The sequence below is a fragment of the Camelina sativa genome, chromosome 8 (assembly GCF_030686135.1).
Source record: "Camelina sativa cultivar CO46 ecotype springtype chromosome 8, ASM3068613v1".
Lineage (NCBI taxonomy): Eukaryota > Viridiplantae > Streptophyta > Magnoliopsida > Brassicales > Brassicaceae > Camelina > Camelina sativa.
Genome location: NC_141887.1, coordinates 25,924,594 through 25,942,613, shown reverse-complemented (window position 1 = coordinate 25,942,613; position 18,020 = coordinate 25,924,594). Strand labels below are relative to the sequence as shown.

Genomic DNA, 18,020 nt, shown 5'->3' with positions numbered 1-18,020 from the left:
GAAGACAGAGAAGAAATAAGGCGGAAAAAATTTTAGATCTTGATCTGCTCTGATACCATGTAGAAGATGAATCTTATATTATACAGAAGACTTTACACATCTATATATACTTGTACATAGAATACCCTAAAATACAGCTATAAACAGAATGTTCTATAAATGACATAATACGAGAATGATACGAGAATATGGAGCTATTGAATAGCGTATCATTGCATATCTCTTACAACACTATAAACATATCCCTAATTATTGCGTTAAATTGTCAAAGTTTGTATTTGTTACATGTGTAACAACAATATACACGCATGTGTTTGCCTTTGTACATGCTCTTTTTTTATTATCCGTCCCTGTACTCATGAGAAAACTGAAAAATAGTTTGATGATAAAACCATAGACTTTTTTTTATCGAATTATGATTATTTAATGTTATTATATTTCTTGTTTATCAGTATTATGGATTGTTCTCACGTATCAAATTTGGTTTATGTTATGATGATGATCCTCACAGACGAGTATAATAAAGTCAATTTCAATACTTTTCTTCCACAAGTACATAAACAAATCACAAACGGGAAACATGCAAAATAAGAATAGATGCGACCGATGAGCTGTTACAATCAGAGTAATATATTGAACTACCATGTATTATAACAATTTAGCGTAGTTAATTGCTGTAAGTTGACTAAGAACAAATGATGAGTGATTTTGAACTCTATTAAATGACCCAATTTGTCTCTTGTAATTTGGAAAACAAAAGAAGAAGAGATGGAGGGAGAGGGAAGAAGAGAAAATGGAGATTGCTCTTATCTCTGCATCCCTTTTAGTTTCATCCACGATATCTTCCGATCGCTTCTCGTCAGGTTTCACATTCTAGGAACTACTCCTGACAGTGATAACTTTCCGGTGAGTAATATACTACTATCTATATGAGTATATGACTCTGTGTAATCAACAATTCTTAGCTAAAATATACGAAAAGTTTCGGATCACTTCTATCGAAAGCATCTGTAATTATAGATAAAAAAAATACCAGTTATGTCATTGTATTTATTATACTTGAATATCTCTCATCTTCGGTTTACATGAAATTCATATATCCTCCTATAGCATATTCAAATGATGATTAAAATCCGGCCGAGTTAGAAAGCATAAAATGATAGTTCGGAGTTTCTCCTGATTTTAATCATAAACTTTATCTTTCCTTATTTACAACTATACATGCTTGTGAGATTTTGAACAGTTCTTAGCCAAATGACATGTTCTTGAGCTTATTCACATCTTTCCTTTCGAAATAAAATTTCTAATGGCTAATTATGTATATATAATTATAATGGTCGTGAAGATATCACAAGAAGACGAGGAAGAGACAGAGGTTTTGAGTGTGACTTCGAGGGGTAAGCAGCAAACGAGTACCGGGAGGCGTGGAGGTACCAACTAGTCACATTCCTAGTTTCTTCTTCTTCCACGTGTCTTCATTTCAACAAAAGTCAACTTCAAATTCAAGTTGTTAATATATATGTTCGGACTTCGGAGAAAGTCCTTTTAATTTACTTTACATTCTCTTCTAATGCGTAATGTATATTGTTATAAATATGTATTTTCTTTTGCGTGAACCATGTGATCCTTGACTGTGTATAAGTCAGTTTGTAAAATAAGAAAAGATGAACCAAAATTCTATGATATATGAAGGTTATCATATATAATATTTTAAGTATTTTTATGGAAAAATATATACAACTTCTTTTTAATATATGTTATATGCAAATATGCATTTGGTAGTTTGACTTTGACATATGATTAAGAAACGGTGTGAATTGACAACGACCAATTTCCAAGTATTGTTGTTGCTGATTACTGACTTTTATAGCTCCAGTCAAAGTATCTATTTGTGTAGGTTAACAAACACACATTGGTTTTAGAATCATATGTCGTAATTGGCTGGAACAGATGGAGTATTGATCGAAGAAGTGTCGAACCAAAGATAATCGTATGTGTTATATATAATATAAGTATATTAAAGATTTAGAGAAATTAGGAACGTATATGATATATCGTCCAATAATATTTGTTTCTTATAATTTAGTATAGACATATTTGATTACAACGTTTGGTAAATCTTCTGCTCACATCCATTTCCATCAGATATTGATCTAATCGATCTTAGATTAGTCCGAATAATAACATATGTTCAATAAGTGCAAATAAGTACAGTATTGCTCAAATAATAACAAAAATACAAAGATATATATCTTTATTAATGTAAGTAGAGCACATGAGTATATAAACATCGGAAAACAGAAATAGATAAATTTTGCAGGGATAAAATTAAAATTAATAATACTCTATTCATAGGAACATGCACTAATACGAAAAGACGCGCCAAGTGAGCTGTTGTTATTGGACTAAGTTAGGTAGATAGTATAACCATCTTATAATATTGTAATCTTAGTGTAGCGACGGATATGAGCTAATATATATTTTAAACTCAAGTCACTCACTCTCTCACTTATTAGCTAGCTATTTCTCACGAAGCAGAATTAAAAAGAAGAGAAGAAGATGGAGAGAGAAGGAGGAGGCGTTTCTTATTATCTTTGGATCCCTTTTACGTTCATTCACCAAACTTTCCGATCTCTCTTACTCAAGCTTTTTGGTCTGCCATCTCCTGATGATCGTCGTTTGCGGGTAAGTAATTTCTGTAATAACATGAAACGACCATTATATTAAATTAATGTTTCATATCTTTTGTGAGCATTCATGCGATTAGATCTCGTCGTCTTTGAACATAAGATTCCTAGTACAACATATTCCCTCAAAAGCTACGAGTTTTTTTCTTTTTCTTTTTCTTCAACATATATATATATATATATATATATATATTATGAGTTTTTTTTATAAGTTATTTAGTTTTTCCTTTTGAGAAGCACTATTGGGTTAGCCCAAAAAAAAAAAAAAGAAAAAAAAAGAAGCAGTATTGGGATGAACTTTAGTTTTAGACTGTGGCTAGCTATAGTGTGTACTTATAATGAAAATTGGTTGCAAAACTTTTGAATGCGACTTTTCTTGTTGGTTTGTTGTGGTTGTATTAAATTTTGTAGGATTCTAGTGCAAATCTATTAGTAATGGATCTTATAATGAAACCATATATATCAAGTTTGATGGATTTCATAATAAATGTCAATTGACTATATATAAGTAGATCTGTAATGCTCTTTGTATATATTTACTCTATACCATGTTTCTAATATGGAGTTTCTAGTTAAAATATTATCATATAGTAAATTAAAACAATTTATCTTGGCTTATCAAAACAACAAAAAGCTTAAACTGTTAGTGATATTTACTATAGTCTCTGAAGGATTTTATGAAAGTTAGACGTGATTGATGAAACTGTTACCAAATCATTCACTAGTGACCCCAAAGTTATATAATTAGACCTTAAATAAGTATTATAAAACTGTAGAGATCTACATGAGGTTTAGGTGGACAATATAATGAATAAAAATCTAAAAATGATATATAAAATATAACTTTTAATTATTTGATGTTGACACCTCATAAAGAAAAGATTATCTTCAATTCTTGTGCTGACACATCACTCCCATTAACTTCTATTTTTCTTGTATGTGTATATCATAAAGAATGACAAATGTTTTTGAAAATATAAAGGAGGAGAATGAAATTGAAGTTGAAGTTGAGGTTGTGGAAGTGTCGTCGAGGGCATACGCGAAACCAAAGAAAGTAGTGCAGAAGTCGAGAGAAGTTAGTTCCGGCAAGCCTGGACGTAAAAACTAAAAAAGTGTCAATTACAAGAACAAGCCTTTCTAGTTTCTTACTTCGTTTTAAGTTTATGGAGACATTCTTCCTTGGTCTTTTCTGCTAGTAATGTAGTGTATAATTTAGTACTTGTGTTGTATAATTCCTGAAGATTGTAAGTCCTACGACTACAAGTCCTTTATTCTTCTTAAGACGAAATACTTAATTACTGGTGAGGATCGTTCGAGTGGTATAATAAGAAATTAGAGGATCATATCACTACAAGAAAATACGTCTTTTGCGATAGACAAATATATCGCGAATCCCTCGCAAATCGACAAAAGCGAGAAATTTGCGAGTAAAATCCATTTCTCGCAAATCGCGTTTCGCAAATCGGTCAACGTTGCAATTCCCTCGCAACTTTTACTAGAAAATGTTGTCCCTCGCAAATCCCACTCATTTTGCGAGGAACTATTTTTCTAGCAACATCCTAGCAATTTTGGATCTAGTAAATCCCTCGCAAATTTGCGATGCTTTTGCAATTAAAATTTCCGTTGCAAATTATAATAACGGTGTAAATTGTAAAAAAAATTAAAATTTTCATTTTGGTAAGCTTCATTAAATTAAACCTGTAATTAAAATTAAACCTGGAATTATAATTAAATCTTATACTTAAGCAAATTAATGTTGTAATTAGAAGTACTAAGTTTACAATACCAAAACATAATAACCGATTTTGTTCTATACAAAAAACAGATATGAGAGGATAAAGAGTACTAAGTACTAAGTTTACAAACAAGTTTATCAGTGTTTACTGTCCGGTGGTTCCATCTCCGGTGGTTCCATCTCCAGTGGTTCCATCTCCGGTGGCAGGTCTGGCCGGTGAATCTTCTCGGCGAAATCTAGCAGCAAACTCTGGATCTTTAGATGCAAGATAATCAAAGTATGCATCATAACTATGCATCTTCTCTGAATTTTCTTGCATCTTTTGTGCATTGGCCTGTAGTTGAGTTGCCTGAGTTGCAAGAACAGCTTCGGCAGCAGCAAGCTTCGCAGCTAGAACAAGTGGATCTTCAGAAGGAGGAGGCGGTTGAACAATCTGAGCTGAAGATGCTTCTGCTTGCATGTTACCAACACCATATATCCGGTTCTTTTTCTTCGGAGCAACCTGCCAACAAAACATATAGACACCATAAGTGTTTACACAAACACAAACATTAACATAAACAATGAAGCATGTTTTACCTCGGCATAAATTTGGTTCTTCACAATTAGTGATAACCCACCAGAAGCACTACTCTCCATTTTATCCGCTGATATTAGGGAAGACTCAGCTTCAGCTATCTTTGACGACACTTCATTGAACACCTTCTCAGACAGTCCATCAACAAACGACCCATCAGGTTTCCTATGAGTATCTTCTAGTACTCGCAGGAAATCAGGTAGTGGCTCACCAGTACTCTCAGACTAAAAACAGAGAAATCAAACAACTATATTACTATATTGTATATATGATATGATTAATGAACTTGTGTTAAACATAGATACTTACAAGCTTTCGTGCTCGGGCTTTAAAAGAGGTCTGACCAGAACGGTGCTTATGTATTCCGGTGCCGTCAGGATCACTATAGCGAGCATTACGGCTATTGATACTCTTTGCTTCTGATTTTGGTTCACACCAAAAGTTGACCAAGCCATCCCATACAGTAGGATCAAGCCACCGCGGCATTGCGTCATTACCTTTCTTCCTCCACTTACCCTTCCACCGAGACACTTGATCACTCATCCGGGTCTTCAACTTCTTTTCAAACTCAGCTCTAACTCTTCCATTGATGGACGCATCCCAATTATATGTTTGCTTGTAAAGACATAAAATGAATCAGAAACAGAATCAGAACCAAATTCGAATGATACACACACAAAATCTGTAATTTAAACACAACAACAATTTGTAACTTACCGCAAAAGTTTCAAACCACCGGTTTACAATCGGACCTGGTGTTTGGGTCCAATTGGCATGAGCTGACTTGAAATCTCTTTCAAAAATGGCCCGGACAGTAGCAGCAACCGAAGAATCCTGGTCAAACCTACAAAACATAAGATAAAAGGAATTAGGATCATTGAAAATACAAAACATAAAGATAAACTATATGTTAGATACATAACATTCTCACCAAATAGTACCCGGAGGTCGCTTAGGATCCAGTTTTGGTAAGCCAGCACGCCCGGGACTTGCAAGTAACTCTTCCAAAGTGAAAAACACTTGAGAGACACTTGCACCGTTGACACACGACGTTGATTGCTGAGGAGGAGGATCATTTTGCTGAGGAGGAAGATCATTTTGCACCGGTGAGGTACCTTGAGAAGAGGCGGTAGAATGTAGCCTTTGAGCAGAGCCAGTAGAGCGTACCCCTCGAGAAGGGACGGGAGGAGATAATCCTTGTGAAGATATGAACCTTGTGTAATGGTTTTGGTTGACAGATCCGTTTTGGTCTCGAGAAGACATCTGAGAAGAGAAGGAGAACATGTAAAAATCATTACCCTAAATTAAAAACAAAAATTAAAACCCCTAAAATCGAATCGAAACCCTAATCCCAAAATTAAATCCCCAAAATCGTTACCCTAAACCCAAAATTGAAACCCTAAACCCAAAATTAAATCCCCAAAATCGAATCGAAACCCTAATCCCAAAATCGTTACCCGTAACCCAAAATTAAATCCCCAAAATTGAAACCCTAAACCCAAAATTAAATCTCCAAAATCGAATCGAAACCCTAAACCCCAAAATGAATCCCCAATTTCGAAACCCTAATTTAGAAGGGGAGAGGAGGAGACTTACCGGAGAAGAGATTCAGAGGACAAGAGAGAAGAGGAGGAGTTAGGGTTCGAGAAGAGGAGCAGACTCACCGGAAAAGACAGAAGAGATCGGTGAAGAGAGAAGAAATCGGAGAAGAAGGGTTCGAGAAGGGTTTCTCTTTTGGCTGCGGATTAGTCGAGGTTTGAGCTTCGCTCAAACTAGGTTTTCTGATTATATATAAAAACACTGCGTCGCAAATCCCTTGCAAATATTGCTAGGGATTAGCTATGGTCCCTCGCAAATCCCTAGCAAGCATGTAAAAATATGTAATTAATATTTCCAGAATTTGCGAGATAATTGCAAAAGTCCCTCGCAAATCCCTCGCAAAGTCTTTAGGGTTTAGGATTTGCAATTTTCATTAGTGCCCTCTCTTTGATTATAAATCTTGAATGATATCAATTTAATAATTATTAGTAATATAATTAGTCTTAAAGGTTAAGGTTCAAGGGTTTAGGGTTGTTATTTGCGAGGGAATTGATATGTATTGAGTTTTTTGCAATGGATTTGCGACGAATTTGCTATGGCTCTAGCAAATCAGTCGCAAATTTTTCGTAAACCTTGAATATCTAATTTGCAAAAACCATCAAAATAATTGTAACAAATTAGTCAAATTAACTTTCAAGTATATTATAAGGTCCAATGGTGTCATCATACTCTTTTCTATCATCAAACTTTCCAAAATTGTCCAATTTTGCATCTTACTCTAAACATGATGATGTTCTACACTATATCACATATATGTTCATTACATTGAGACAAATATTTGCCAAATTGTCCAATTCTCTAACAATTTTGTGTTGCACTGCTATCTTTGATTAATAGTTTTGGATTCATCTTTTTTAATCATTAATAGTAATGTAATAAGTCTTTAGGGTTTAGGGTTTAAAGTTTCTATTTGCGAGGGAATTGCTATGTTTTGTATTATTTGCAATGGATTTGCGACGAATTTGCTATGGCTCTAGCAAATCAGTCGCAAATCTTGAATATCTAATTTGCAAAAACCATCAAAATAATGTTAAAAGTTAGTAAATTCACCTTATGAACACATTCGAATGTATTTCAGAATAATTCTATTAAGTTTTGTAATATTTATAAAAAAATTATTATCCTAACTTTGCAATGGAATATGTTTTTGCAAAATCGTCGCAATATTGCGATGGATTTGTGAAGAAAAGGACATTTCCAGCAAATTTGTCGTAAATGCGTCGCAATTTAGCAGCGGATTTGCGACGACTGAGTTCGTCGCAAATTTGCGACGAATGTGTTATGGTTTTTTATTTTTTAGTAAATCTCTCGTAAATCTATCGTAAATTTGTGAGAGCTGTGTTCCATCGCAATATGTCCTCGCAAAAGGCTTGTCTTTTTGTAGCGTATCGTCTTTTAAAGAAAAAGCCAAATTAATACATGAACCTGTTATATAACGATCAATTCGATCTCATACCTCGAAATATGTATAACCAAATACCGTATCACAACAAAAAAACATAAAGCAAATCAAATAATAAATTTGGCTAAATAAAAGAACTATTTGCATGTGTAGTGTGCAGTCATGTGGTGGTGTCTGGCTCTCCGTATATCTTAAGAAAGATAGTGATGAGGTGGACTGCTAGTAATAATAGTATAGTATCTCTCGACCCCCAAATTTAATACTGTTACGTAAATAAGAAGAAAATACTCGTAAAATACTCTATTTATTACCTTTCGCTATATACACGTGATATGTAACTACCCTCGAATATACTACCAAATAAATCATTATCTAAAAAATTACAAAATGGTATCGAGTTTTATATATTTGCAAGGACTATAACCCGAGATTTCTCTTACTTATTTGAAGAAAAGTATTTTTATAAATCGATATTTTGGATTTGGGAAAACTAAGTTCTTGATAACCAATCTTTAATCTAGCTTACGGGTTCTCACAAACTGGAACATTGTATTGTGTACTAGTTGTCAAAGTGATTGATGGTTTTTCTACTAGCATCTTTAAAAAATAGAAAGAGACTGCCACTCTTTAATGGATCTAATTCGCCGCTTTACAATTGCATTTAAAGGATGAGTGATCTTTTTGGTAGCAAAAGCAATTTTGAGGAGAGAGTCACACACACAAAGAAGACAAGAGAAGAAGATGCAGCGAGAGAAAGATAACAAAAAAGAAGATTGTTGCAAGGTCATTCCTCAGCCTGTTAAGGCTTTCATCAGGTGTCTGAGATTCAGACGCTCGTCTTCTTCTTCTTCTTCAGACATGGCCAAAGCTAAACCAAGACAAAATGTAAAACTGATCATTCTCTCTCTCTCTCTCCTCTGTAAAACTTTTTTTTTAGTGTGTTTAGCTACTATTTCTATTTGGTGGTGCAGGAGGAGAAACTAGAAGATTCAGCTATTGAAACTTCAACCAGGAGTATCAAGCTAATGGGTAAAAGGATAAGGAAGCAACCGGTTAGCTCAGGAAAACGAGGTGGAGTTAACAACTACGACATGTAGCTAAGAGTCTTCTTTATGTAGAATTGGATCATCTTGGCTACTCTCTATACGAAACTTGCTTTGCTTCTCAACAATATGATGTCAGTATTATATAATTCCATATTCAATCAAAAAGGGTTCTTAAGCTAGCAATAAGACTCAAGCTAGACTCGGATTCTGAAAAACGGGTAAGAGAAAAGTGGGATCTGAGTGACGATCACCTTCTAGGCGCTTCTACTTCTTAGCTTGCTTTGCAAGATAACTTGTGGTGGATTTAGAGAAACGAGTGATTGTGAAGAACAATCGCCATCCTTTAACGATCCCTTCCTTAAAGCTCCTAGCTTTTTTAGCCACCATTGGTTCTTTTCCCTCTCTCTGTAAAATAACGATATTGCATATTAAGTCCTCCATTTATGCTTTGTTTAGTACATAAACCTATTACTTTTATTTTAACAAACTTGACCACTTTTACACTCATCATGCACACATTTCTCATATCTCCGCCATCCATCATGCACACATCTCTCAATTATTTAAGAACATATAAGTTTTTAATTAGCCTCGACGTCCACAACATAAAAGATGTTCTCTTTTATTTGTATGATTTATTAAAAAATGGATCAAACAACTAATTATTTGGTCTTTTCCCGCGACCAGGGATCTTATGGGTTTGAGCTTTGTATATTAGTTGTAATTTTAATTTGTTAAGATGGTTAGTTTAATTTGCAGGGAAGAAGAATGAAATCGTATGTGGGGCTATTGTATACATTAGCCTTATGGATTTTTGCATTGTTTTTACCATTATATCTAAACATATTTAAACTGTTAATTTTTTTTTCTTTGGAATTTGTTAACTGATATGTGGAGTTATTTTCCATTTTCCTTAAAAAGCAATTATCAAAAAGAATTGTTATCATAGAGAAGGACACAATGCAACATGTTCATATGGAGACCACAACAACTACTACTACATGCTTTTAGTTGGTTTGATTCACATCTTTTTGTCACAAATACAAAATTTCGACAATATGTTATGGCTCTCTATTGTTGTTGTGTAACATTGACACATCTTCCAATGACATTCCAATAGCTGTCAGTAGGCTCTTAACATTTCAGAGAACTTCATATCTTTAGAAATGATTGTGTGAATTTCATTACCTATATCAACAGAAAGTGACATCACAACCTTTTTAATAAACCACCGCATGTCCATGCAATCAAATCTATCAACCCATTTTAACATGGAAAGAAATACAGTGAAGCAGAACCAGTGGAGTTCCATGTTAGGACGGACTTTCTTCAGCAGTCTACACAGTTCCAAAACCATTGGTATGATATCATTGTGTGCCGAACTAGGCAAGTCTCTGCACTTTGTTAAGAACTTGCGAATACAGTGTTTGACAAATTTTGCTGATACAAATTTTGTTGGAAGATGTAAAATAATAATAATTCATATTAATTCCTCTACTTATGCTTTGATTACTAAATTAACCCTATTTCTTTTATTTAAACAAATTTTGTTGCAAGATGTATAAATAATATTGTATATTAAGTCTTCATTTATGATTTATGTAGTACATTATCCCATTTTTTTTTAAACAAATTTGAAAATTAGTTACTTGATTAGTACTCCCTCTGTTTCAAAATATAGAATGTTTTAATTAAAAACATGCATATTAAAAAACATCTATTTTAAAAAAGTTTAACTAATCATAAGCAAAGTTAAATAATATAAATATTATAAAAAATAAAATTAATTTAAAATTTGCATAGAAACTTGAAAACAACTTATATTATGAAACAAAAAAAACTTTTCTAAAACATTTTATATTATGAAACGGAGGAAGTATTTACCTTTGTTATATGTCTCAAGCTCTTACCAAAAGGTTTTATGTATATTCTACACTAAGGGATTATACCAAGTAAAGTAGTATTTTGAAATATTTCTTTGTTAAGGTCTGTTTATTTATCTGATGTCATACATCTTAACTGATAATCCTCTGCTTCTCATTTTTGGTCTGTAAGGAGAAGACAAATTCTTCAACACTCTCTGTCCAAGATTGCTCTAGCTCCCAAAATCTAAGGTACATTCTTATCGCCTTATAAATGGCATGACATGTACAATCAAGCTCCCTCCTTTAATTAGAGTCTTTTTTTTAAAAATTTCATTGTGTGTGTTATTTTGGCATGACATGTATATGCATGCTTAATGTGTCATCTGGTGTAAAGCATTTATTATTGGATGCACGAAGCCTAACTACAAAAATCTATGATTATTGTGTTTAGGTACACTTCTCTGGTCATGGCTGAAAAGATCTATAATCTACCGGAGGAGCCCCACTTTAAAAGTTTTGAAGATACCGGCAAAAAAAAAAAAGTTTTGAAGATATTATATGTATGCAATGTTTACATGACATATATATACGGTTGATCAATATAAATTTTACATGGTCCACTATACATGTCTTCAAGATTTTTGTTGATTACTAAATTTTTATTTAACAAATAATAATCAGGAAATTTGGCAATAAAATAATAATTGGGATCAAAACATACGTCGTTATATATAAACATTAACGTCAATGAATTACCAACTTAAATACGGTAAAAACCCGACGGAGAATTCAGACGACAAACATAACGTCACATACTGAACTGAAGCAAAATAATTTAACGTCAAAGCTTATTAAGTCAGTTTGAAAACCAACGTTATATTATTCACGTCACTCATAACCGACGCTGCACTAGAAAAACCGACGTTAAATCCCTTTTTTTTTTTTTTGTAGTGGCGATCACCTACTCTCTCACTATTAGCTAGCTATTTCTCATCACGAAGCAGAACTAAAAAGAAGAGAAGAAGATGGAGAGAGAAGGAGGAGGAGTTCTTACTATCTTTGGATCCCTTTTAAGTTCATTCACCAAACTTTCCGATCTCTCTTACTCAAGCTTTTTGGTCTGCCATCTCCTTATGATCGTCGTTTGCCGGTAAGTAAATTCTGTAGTACCATGAAACGACCATTATATTAAAATTAATGTTTCATATCTTTTGTGAGCATTCATGCGATTAGATCTCTTCGTACGTCTTTGAACATGAGATTCCTAGTACAACATTGTCAACATATTTCCTCAAAAGCTACGAGTTTTTTTTTTTTTTCAAATATATTATGAGTTTTTTATAGTAATTTTTTTTCCGCTTCAGAACGAATATTGGGATAAACTTTGATTTAGACTGTGGCTAGTGTGACCTATATATATTAAATAAAATTTGGTTGCAAAGATTTTGAATGTGACATTTCTTGTTGGTTTATTGTGGTTGTATTAAATTTTGTAGGTTTTCAGTTCAAATCTATTAGTAATGGATTTTATAATGTCAATTGACAATAAGTAGATCTGTAATGCTCTTCGTATATATATGTTACTCTATGTACCATGTTTTTAATATGGAATTTCTAGTTAAAATATAATGATATAGTAAATTAAAATAATATATCTTGGCTTAATTTAGCAAAAACAACAAAAAGCTTAAACTGTTAGTGATATTTTCTAGTATAGTTTATGAAGAATTTATGAAAGTTAACGTGATTGGTGAAACTGTTACCAAAATCATTCACCAATGATCCCAAACTTATAAAATTAGACCTTAAATCTATACTAATAAAAAGTATGAGCTATAAGCTTCTAAGACCGACCACATAAGATTTTAAACAACTAATAGAAATTTGACATATCACTTATTAACATTTTATACAATTTCCAGAATTTTCTATATTAAGACTTATTTTAAACAATCTATCATTATTTGACATGTCATTCATTAACATTTTTTAATTTACATAATTTTTTTAAAAACGGAAAATTTTAAATTTATGAAAATCAACGAACTAAGCACAATATCCCACATTGGCTATAAATTTTTTAGACAACGGTTCATAACCAGTATAAATAAGATTAATATGCTTCCATCAACGAATGAGCAAGAAAGCTTGATTTATCAGGCGTCCAAGTTTAAAAGTTTTATTTAGTTTGATCTGGTTTTTTATTTGATCAAATTAAAACTTTAAACAGTTTCAAAAAAATATTATAATATTTAAAAAATTTAAAAGTTTAAATATTATAAATATTGAAACTTTTAAAAGTTCTTAGCTTTTAATTTTTTTTAAAAATATTATAAGTTTTAAATTTTAAAAGTTTAAAATATTATAAATATTGAAAATTTTTAAAAAATTCAAATTTTATATTTCGAAACCTTTTAAAAGTTTAAAATATTATAAATATTGATGCAAAACATAAATTATCTTATTTATCTATATTTGTGCTTTTTATTTCTTACGAGCTGTAAAACATATTTTTGTGTATTATTTTATAGATGAGTTGATATTCTTTTATTAATTTTTTATTTTTTGGTCTAAGGAAGAAGTATTGACATCGCAAGACCTTAATTTGACGTTTGAGTCAAATTTTGAGGTTTAAAGAAGAAAGCTGGACGACAAACACACATGTTTTATTAGCTATACATAGGCATGACCAGGGTTACGGTTGTCACGGTTAAGGTTTATTAACTATCAGTTATGGTTAGAAATTTTTGTAACCTTAACCATAACCATTTAACAAACGGTTACGTTTAAATACGGTTACGGTTCAAGCGGTTACTGTTATATACAATTACAGTTATTTGATAATATGATACGGTTGATATTATTTTATGATATAATATAATTGATATTATTTATTTATAATTAATATGTTCTTATAGTGTACTCATATTTCTATATATCATATGATTCATATTAAATAAATAATTAATAGTATATTTTATTATGTTTTTAAAATATTATAAACCAAGTAAGGATTTTGGTTTGAGAAGTTTCTAAACGTATGGATCTAAAACCAAATAAGTATATGGATAAAATTGTCAATAATTGGGTGCATGTGTTGACTATGCTGGTAATCATGAATTTCACAAATTTTATGAGAACATAAATTATTTTGTTCTTGGAGTTTGATGGGTTAACAAGTTGTGTGGTAGTCTAAAAAAAGGTTTTTCAGTGGAATAATGTGAAAAAGTTGAAGAGGAAAAAGAAGAAAAAAAGTATAACGAAGAACCAAACAGTAAAAGTTACGATGACAATTAACACATAATTTGACAATGAAAATGACAAGAAAGAATATGAAGAATAAGAAAACATTGAATAAAAAACACGAAAACATAGGTGGTAGCGATCAATTAAATATGAAAACGAGTTAAATTCATGATTATAAAATTGTTTCGATTTTCTGGTGGTCAAAAAAAATAGTTTAGGATATGTGAGGTCATTTGTTTGATTTGCCTCGCATGGACGTCAAGTTAAATTTTTGATTTTTTTTATCAGATTTGATTTTATAACACAACTGATTTTATATTTTAAAAAATTGTGTCTGAAATTTAATTTTTTTCCTTAGTACTAATTTTTTTTTATAAGATAATATTTTATTACCGTAATCAATCATATATAATTTTTATCAAAATATATCAAATATATGTGTGGGTTCAAAACCTAGTAATTATAATAAAAAACTGCAGAGATATACATTTTAGGTGGACTATACAATAAATAAGAAATATAAAAATGAAAATAAAATGTAACTTTTGATTATTAGATGTTGACACCTCATAAAGAAAAGATTATTTACAATTTTTGTGGACACATCACTCCTTAACTTCTATTTCTTCTGTATGTGCTTTGTTTTATATATCATAAAGAATGATAAATCTTCTTCTTAACATAAAGGAGGAGAATGAAGTTGAAGTTGAGGTTGAGGTTGTGGAATTGTCGTCGAGGGCATACGCGAAACCAAAGAAAGTAGTGGAGAAGCCGCCAGATCCTAGTCCAGGCAAGCCTGGACGTAAAAACTAGAAAAATGTCAATTACGAGAACAAGCCTTTCTAGTTTCTTTACTTTGATTAAGTAATAATTTTATGAAGACATTCTTGATTCTTCCTTTGTCTTTTCTGCTAGTAATGTAGTGTATAATTGAAGACTTGTGCTGTATAATTCCTGAAGATTGCGTCCTGTATTTCTCTTAAGACATAATAAGAAAAGACAAAAATACTTGATATGGTGTGGATCGTTCAAGTTGTGTAAGAAATAAGAAGATTATATCATCTTTTAAGAAAACTAACTACATGAATATACTATAACGATCAATTCGATCTCAAACCTCGAAATATGTATAACCAAAATACCTTATCACAACAACAAACAAACATAAAGCAAATCAAATAATCAATTTGGCTAAAAATATAAAACTATTTGCATGTATAGTGTGCAGTCACGTGGTGGTGTCTGGCTCTCCGTATATCTTAAGAAAGAGAGTGATGAGGTGGGACTGCTAGTGCTAGTATAGTATCTCTGTCGTCCAAATTTAATACTGTTACGTAAATAAGATGAAATACTCTATTTATTACCTTTCGCTACATACACGTGATATGTAACTACCCTCGAATATACTACCAAATAAATCATTATCTAAAAAATTACAAAATGGCATTGAGTTTTGAATATTTGCAGAGATTAAAAACCAAAGATTTCTCTTATTTGGAAAATGTAATTTTATAAATCGATGTTTTGGATTTGGGAAAACTAAGTTCTTGATAACCAATCCTTTAATCGAGCTTACGGGTTCTCACAAAGTGGAACATTGTGTATTGTGTACTAGCATCTTTAAAAAACAGAAAGAGACTGCCACTCTTTAATGGATCTAATTCGCCGCTTTACAATTTGCATTTAAAGGATGAGTGATCTTTTTGGTAGCAAAGACAATTTTGAGGAGAGAGAGTCACACACACACAGAGAAGACAAGAGACAAGAGAAGATGCAGCGAGAGAAAGATAACAAAAAAGATTGTTGCAAGGTCATTCCTCAACCTGTTAAGGCTTTCATCAGGTGTCTGAGATTCAGACGCTCGTCTTCTTCTTCTTCAGACATGGCCAAAGCAAAAACCAAGAAAAAATGTAAAAGTAATCATTCTCTCTCTCTCTCCTCTCTAAAACTTTTCTTCTTCTTTTTGTGTGTGCGCGTTTAGCTACTGTTTTTTATTTGGTGGTGCAGGAGGAGAAACTAGAAGATTCAGCTATTGAAACTTCAACGAGGGATATCAAGTTAATGGGTAGAATGATAAGGAAGCAACCGGTTAGCTTAGGAAAACGAGGTGGAGTTAACAACTACGACATGTAGCTAAGAGTCTTCTTTATGTAGAACTGGATCTTGTTTAGTTGTTTACTCTCTAAACGAAACTTGCTTTGCTTCTCAAGGAATAATGATGTCAGTATTATATAATTCCATATTCAATCAAAAGTAGGTTCTTAAGCTAGTAATAAGACTCAAGCTAGACTCGGATTCTGAAAAAAGGGTAAGAGAAAAGTGGGATCTGAGTGACGATCACCTTCTAGGCGCTTCTACTTCTTAGCTCGCTTTGCAAGATAACTTGTGGTGGTTTTAGAGAAACGAGTGATTGTGAAGAACAATTGCCATAACGAACGTCCTTTAACGATCCCTTCCTTAAAGCTCCTAGCTTTTTTAGCCACCATTGGTTCTTTTCCCTCTGTCTTGGTTTGACGAATCACCACCTCCTGCATTGAAGCTACTGATGAGGTTAAAAAATGGAGTTAACGATGAAACGCCTACAGCTTGAGAAAAAAATAGAGTTTAGAAGTTGATGGCTGAACCTGGATTCATGTTTGTTAACCGTCTTAGTCTATCTTCAGCTACACGAATAGCCCGTGTTGAGCTTTTAACACCTTGAGTAATGCCTTGGCTACACAAACATTGAAAGAGAGTTACGAAAAGGATACAAAAGAAATTAGTAATTCATGGTGGAAACAAACCCTAAATCACTGAGCTCCATAGTTAAGTCACTGATCTCCATTCCGGATAATCGAACAGCAGCCATTGTATCAGGTAGCTCTTCTCTAGTTACATCCAGAAGCTTTTCAAGTGACTCAGCTGCTTTCTTAAAAGCCTTTTTTTTTTTCCAACATTCCAAAGTAAATATAACTCAAATCAACCTTCCAAATCCGATCATCAAAGGGTTATATAGAAAAGCAAAACAGGGTGAAGAAACCGAACCAGAAGAGTAGGAATCGCGGCAAAGAAGAGCCACGATGCTGAACTTGCTGTCTGAAAGTGGATAAAGCTGAGACCTCTACTGAGCAATTGGGATCAAAACCTAAAACCCAAAAGCTAAAATTAAGTATTGGAGGATAGGGTTGAAGCTTACTACGCAAGCGACGACATTAAGCAAGACGAAGTGCTTCTGTGTGACTGTCCATTGAGAGAGTTGGAGAGGAGGCTGTCCCACGGACGACGTCAACTGGGGAGAGATCGATGGCTCCTGCTGTGGATTTGAGTACAATGGAGAAGGAGCAGAAGAGACGATTGAGTTTGAACGCTTCGCCAATCGCGAGATCGGCCGGAGAGTGTCCCGTCGGCGAAAGGTTTGATTTTTATCTAAGAATCCGTGATTGAGAATCGGATTCCCGAAGATTACAGGTTTGGGGGATCGCAATTTGGAAGGTAAGGAGAACATAATGGGTTGAGCTCTCGATTCTGGTTCGAGTCGATTTGTCACTTTTAGGGATGTAAAATGGGTAACCCGACCCGACCCGACCCATACTCACATAGGTTAGAGACTTTCGTGGGCGGGTTAAACTCGACCCATTTATTATAATGGGTTGAATTTATATATCCATACCCAATAATATAAAACCCAATGGCTAAATGGTTTATATGGATTATCCACATATAAATAAAATAATTAATATTAAATCCATAATTTATTATATAAATTAAATTATAAAACCAACCAAAGTTTTCAAGTTTAAGAAAATAATATTTAGATATTAAAATAGAAAGAACATCCTAAAATCCTAAAGCCAAAAATCTATTAAACCAAAATAAAAAGTCAT

The 18,020-nt window shown here is 32.7% G+C and overlaps 4 protein-coding genes and 1 long non-coding RNA gene across 12 annotated transcripts; 3 read left to right on the top strand and 2 right to left on the bottom strand.

The window, feature by feature from the left end:
* Window positions 1-622: 622 nt before the first annotated feature.
* Window positions 623-1,731, top strand: LOC104708115 (uncharacterized). Its single transcript, XR_754746.3, has 2 exons — window positions 623-906; window positions 1,346-1,731. It is a non-coding gene; the product is annotated as an uncharacterized LOC104708115 (long non-coding RNA).
* A 760-nt stretch (window positions 1,732-2,491) lies between these two features.
* LOC104708114 (elicitor peptide 4-like) lies at window positions 2,492-3,985 on the top strand. Its single transcript, XM_087463286.1, has 2 exons — window positions 2,492-2,685; window positions 3,670-3,985. Exons 1-2 carry the CDS (start codon window positions 2,560-2,562, stop codon window positions 3,793-3,795), a joined length of 252 nt encoding a protein of 83 aa, XP_087319412.1. The 5' UTR covers window positions 2,492-2,559; the 3' UTR covers window positions 3,796-3,985.
* A 424-nt stretch (window positions 3,986-4,409) lies between these two features.
* LOC147940480 (uncharacterized) lies at window positions 4,410-6,262 on the bottom strand. Its single transcript, XM_087461317.1, has 5 exons — window positions 5,931-6,262; window positions 5,717-5,843; window positions 5,309-5,614; window positions 5,002-5,223; window positions 4,410-4,924 (listed from the first exon to the last, which is right to left on the bottom strand). The coding sequence occupies exons 1-5, from the start codon at window positions 6,260-6,262 to the stop codon at window positions 4,568-4,570; spliced, it is 1,344 nt and encodes a 447-aa protein (XP_087317443.1). The 3' UTR covers window positions 4,410-4,567.
* Window positions 6,263-8,607: 2,345 nt separating this feature from the next.
* Window positions 8,608-9,533, top strand: LOC104708113 (elicitor peptide 5). The gene is made up of 2 exons (XM_010424612.3): window positions 8,608-8,885; window positions 8,972-9,533. The coding sequence occupies exons 1-2, from the start codon at window positions 8,742-8,744 to the stop codon at window positions 9,095-9,097; spliced, it is 270 nt and encodes an 89-aa protein (XP_010422914.1). The 5' UTR covers window positions 8,608-8,741; the 3' UTR covers window positions 9,098-9,533.
* A 6,798-nt stretch (window positions 9,534-16,331) lies between these two features.
* Window positions 16,332-17,713, bottom strand: LOC104708112 (uncharacterized). Of its 8 annotated transcripts, none has more exons than XM_010424610.3 (5): window positions 17,333-17,713; window positions 17,182-17,232; window positions 16,941-17,074; window positions 16,782-16,870; window positions 16,332-16,685 (listed from the first exon to the last, which is right to left on the bottom strand). In XM_010424610.3, the coding sequence occupies exons 1-5, from the start codon at window positions 17,639-17,641 to the stop codon at window positions 16,633-16,635; spliced, it is 636 nt and encodes a 211-aa protein (XP_010422912.1). In that variant the 5' UTR covers window positions 17,642-17,713; the 3' UTR covers window positions 16,332-16,632. The 8 variants fall into 8 exon arrangements, with proteins under 8 accessions (XP_010422912.1, XP_010422908.1, XP_010422910.1 ...); XM_010424606.3 differs by having other exon boundaries at window positions 16,332-16,699; window positions 17,333-17,670; XM_010424608.3 differs by having other exon boundaries at window positions 16,332-16,696; window positions 17,333-17,670.
* Window positions 17,714-18,020: the final 307 nt, after the last annotated feature.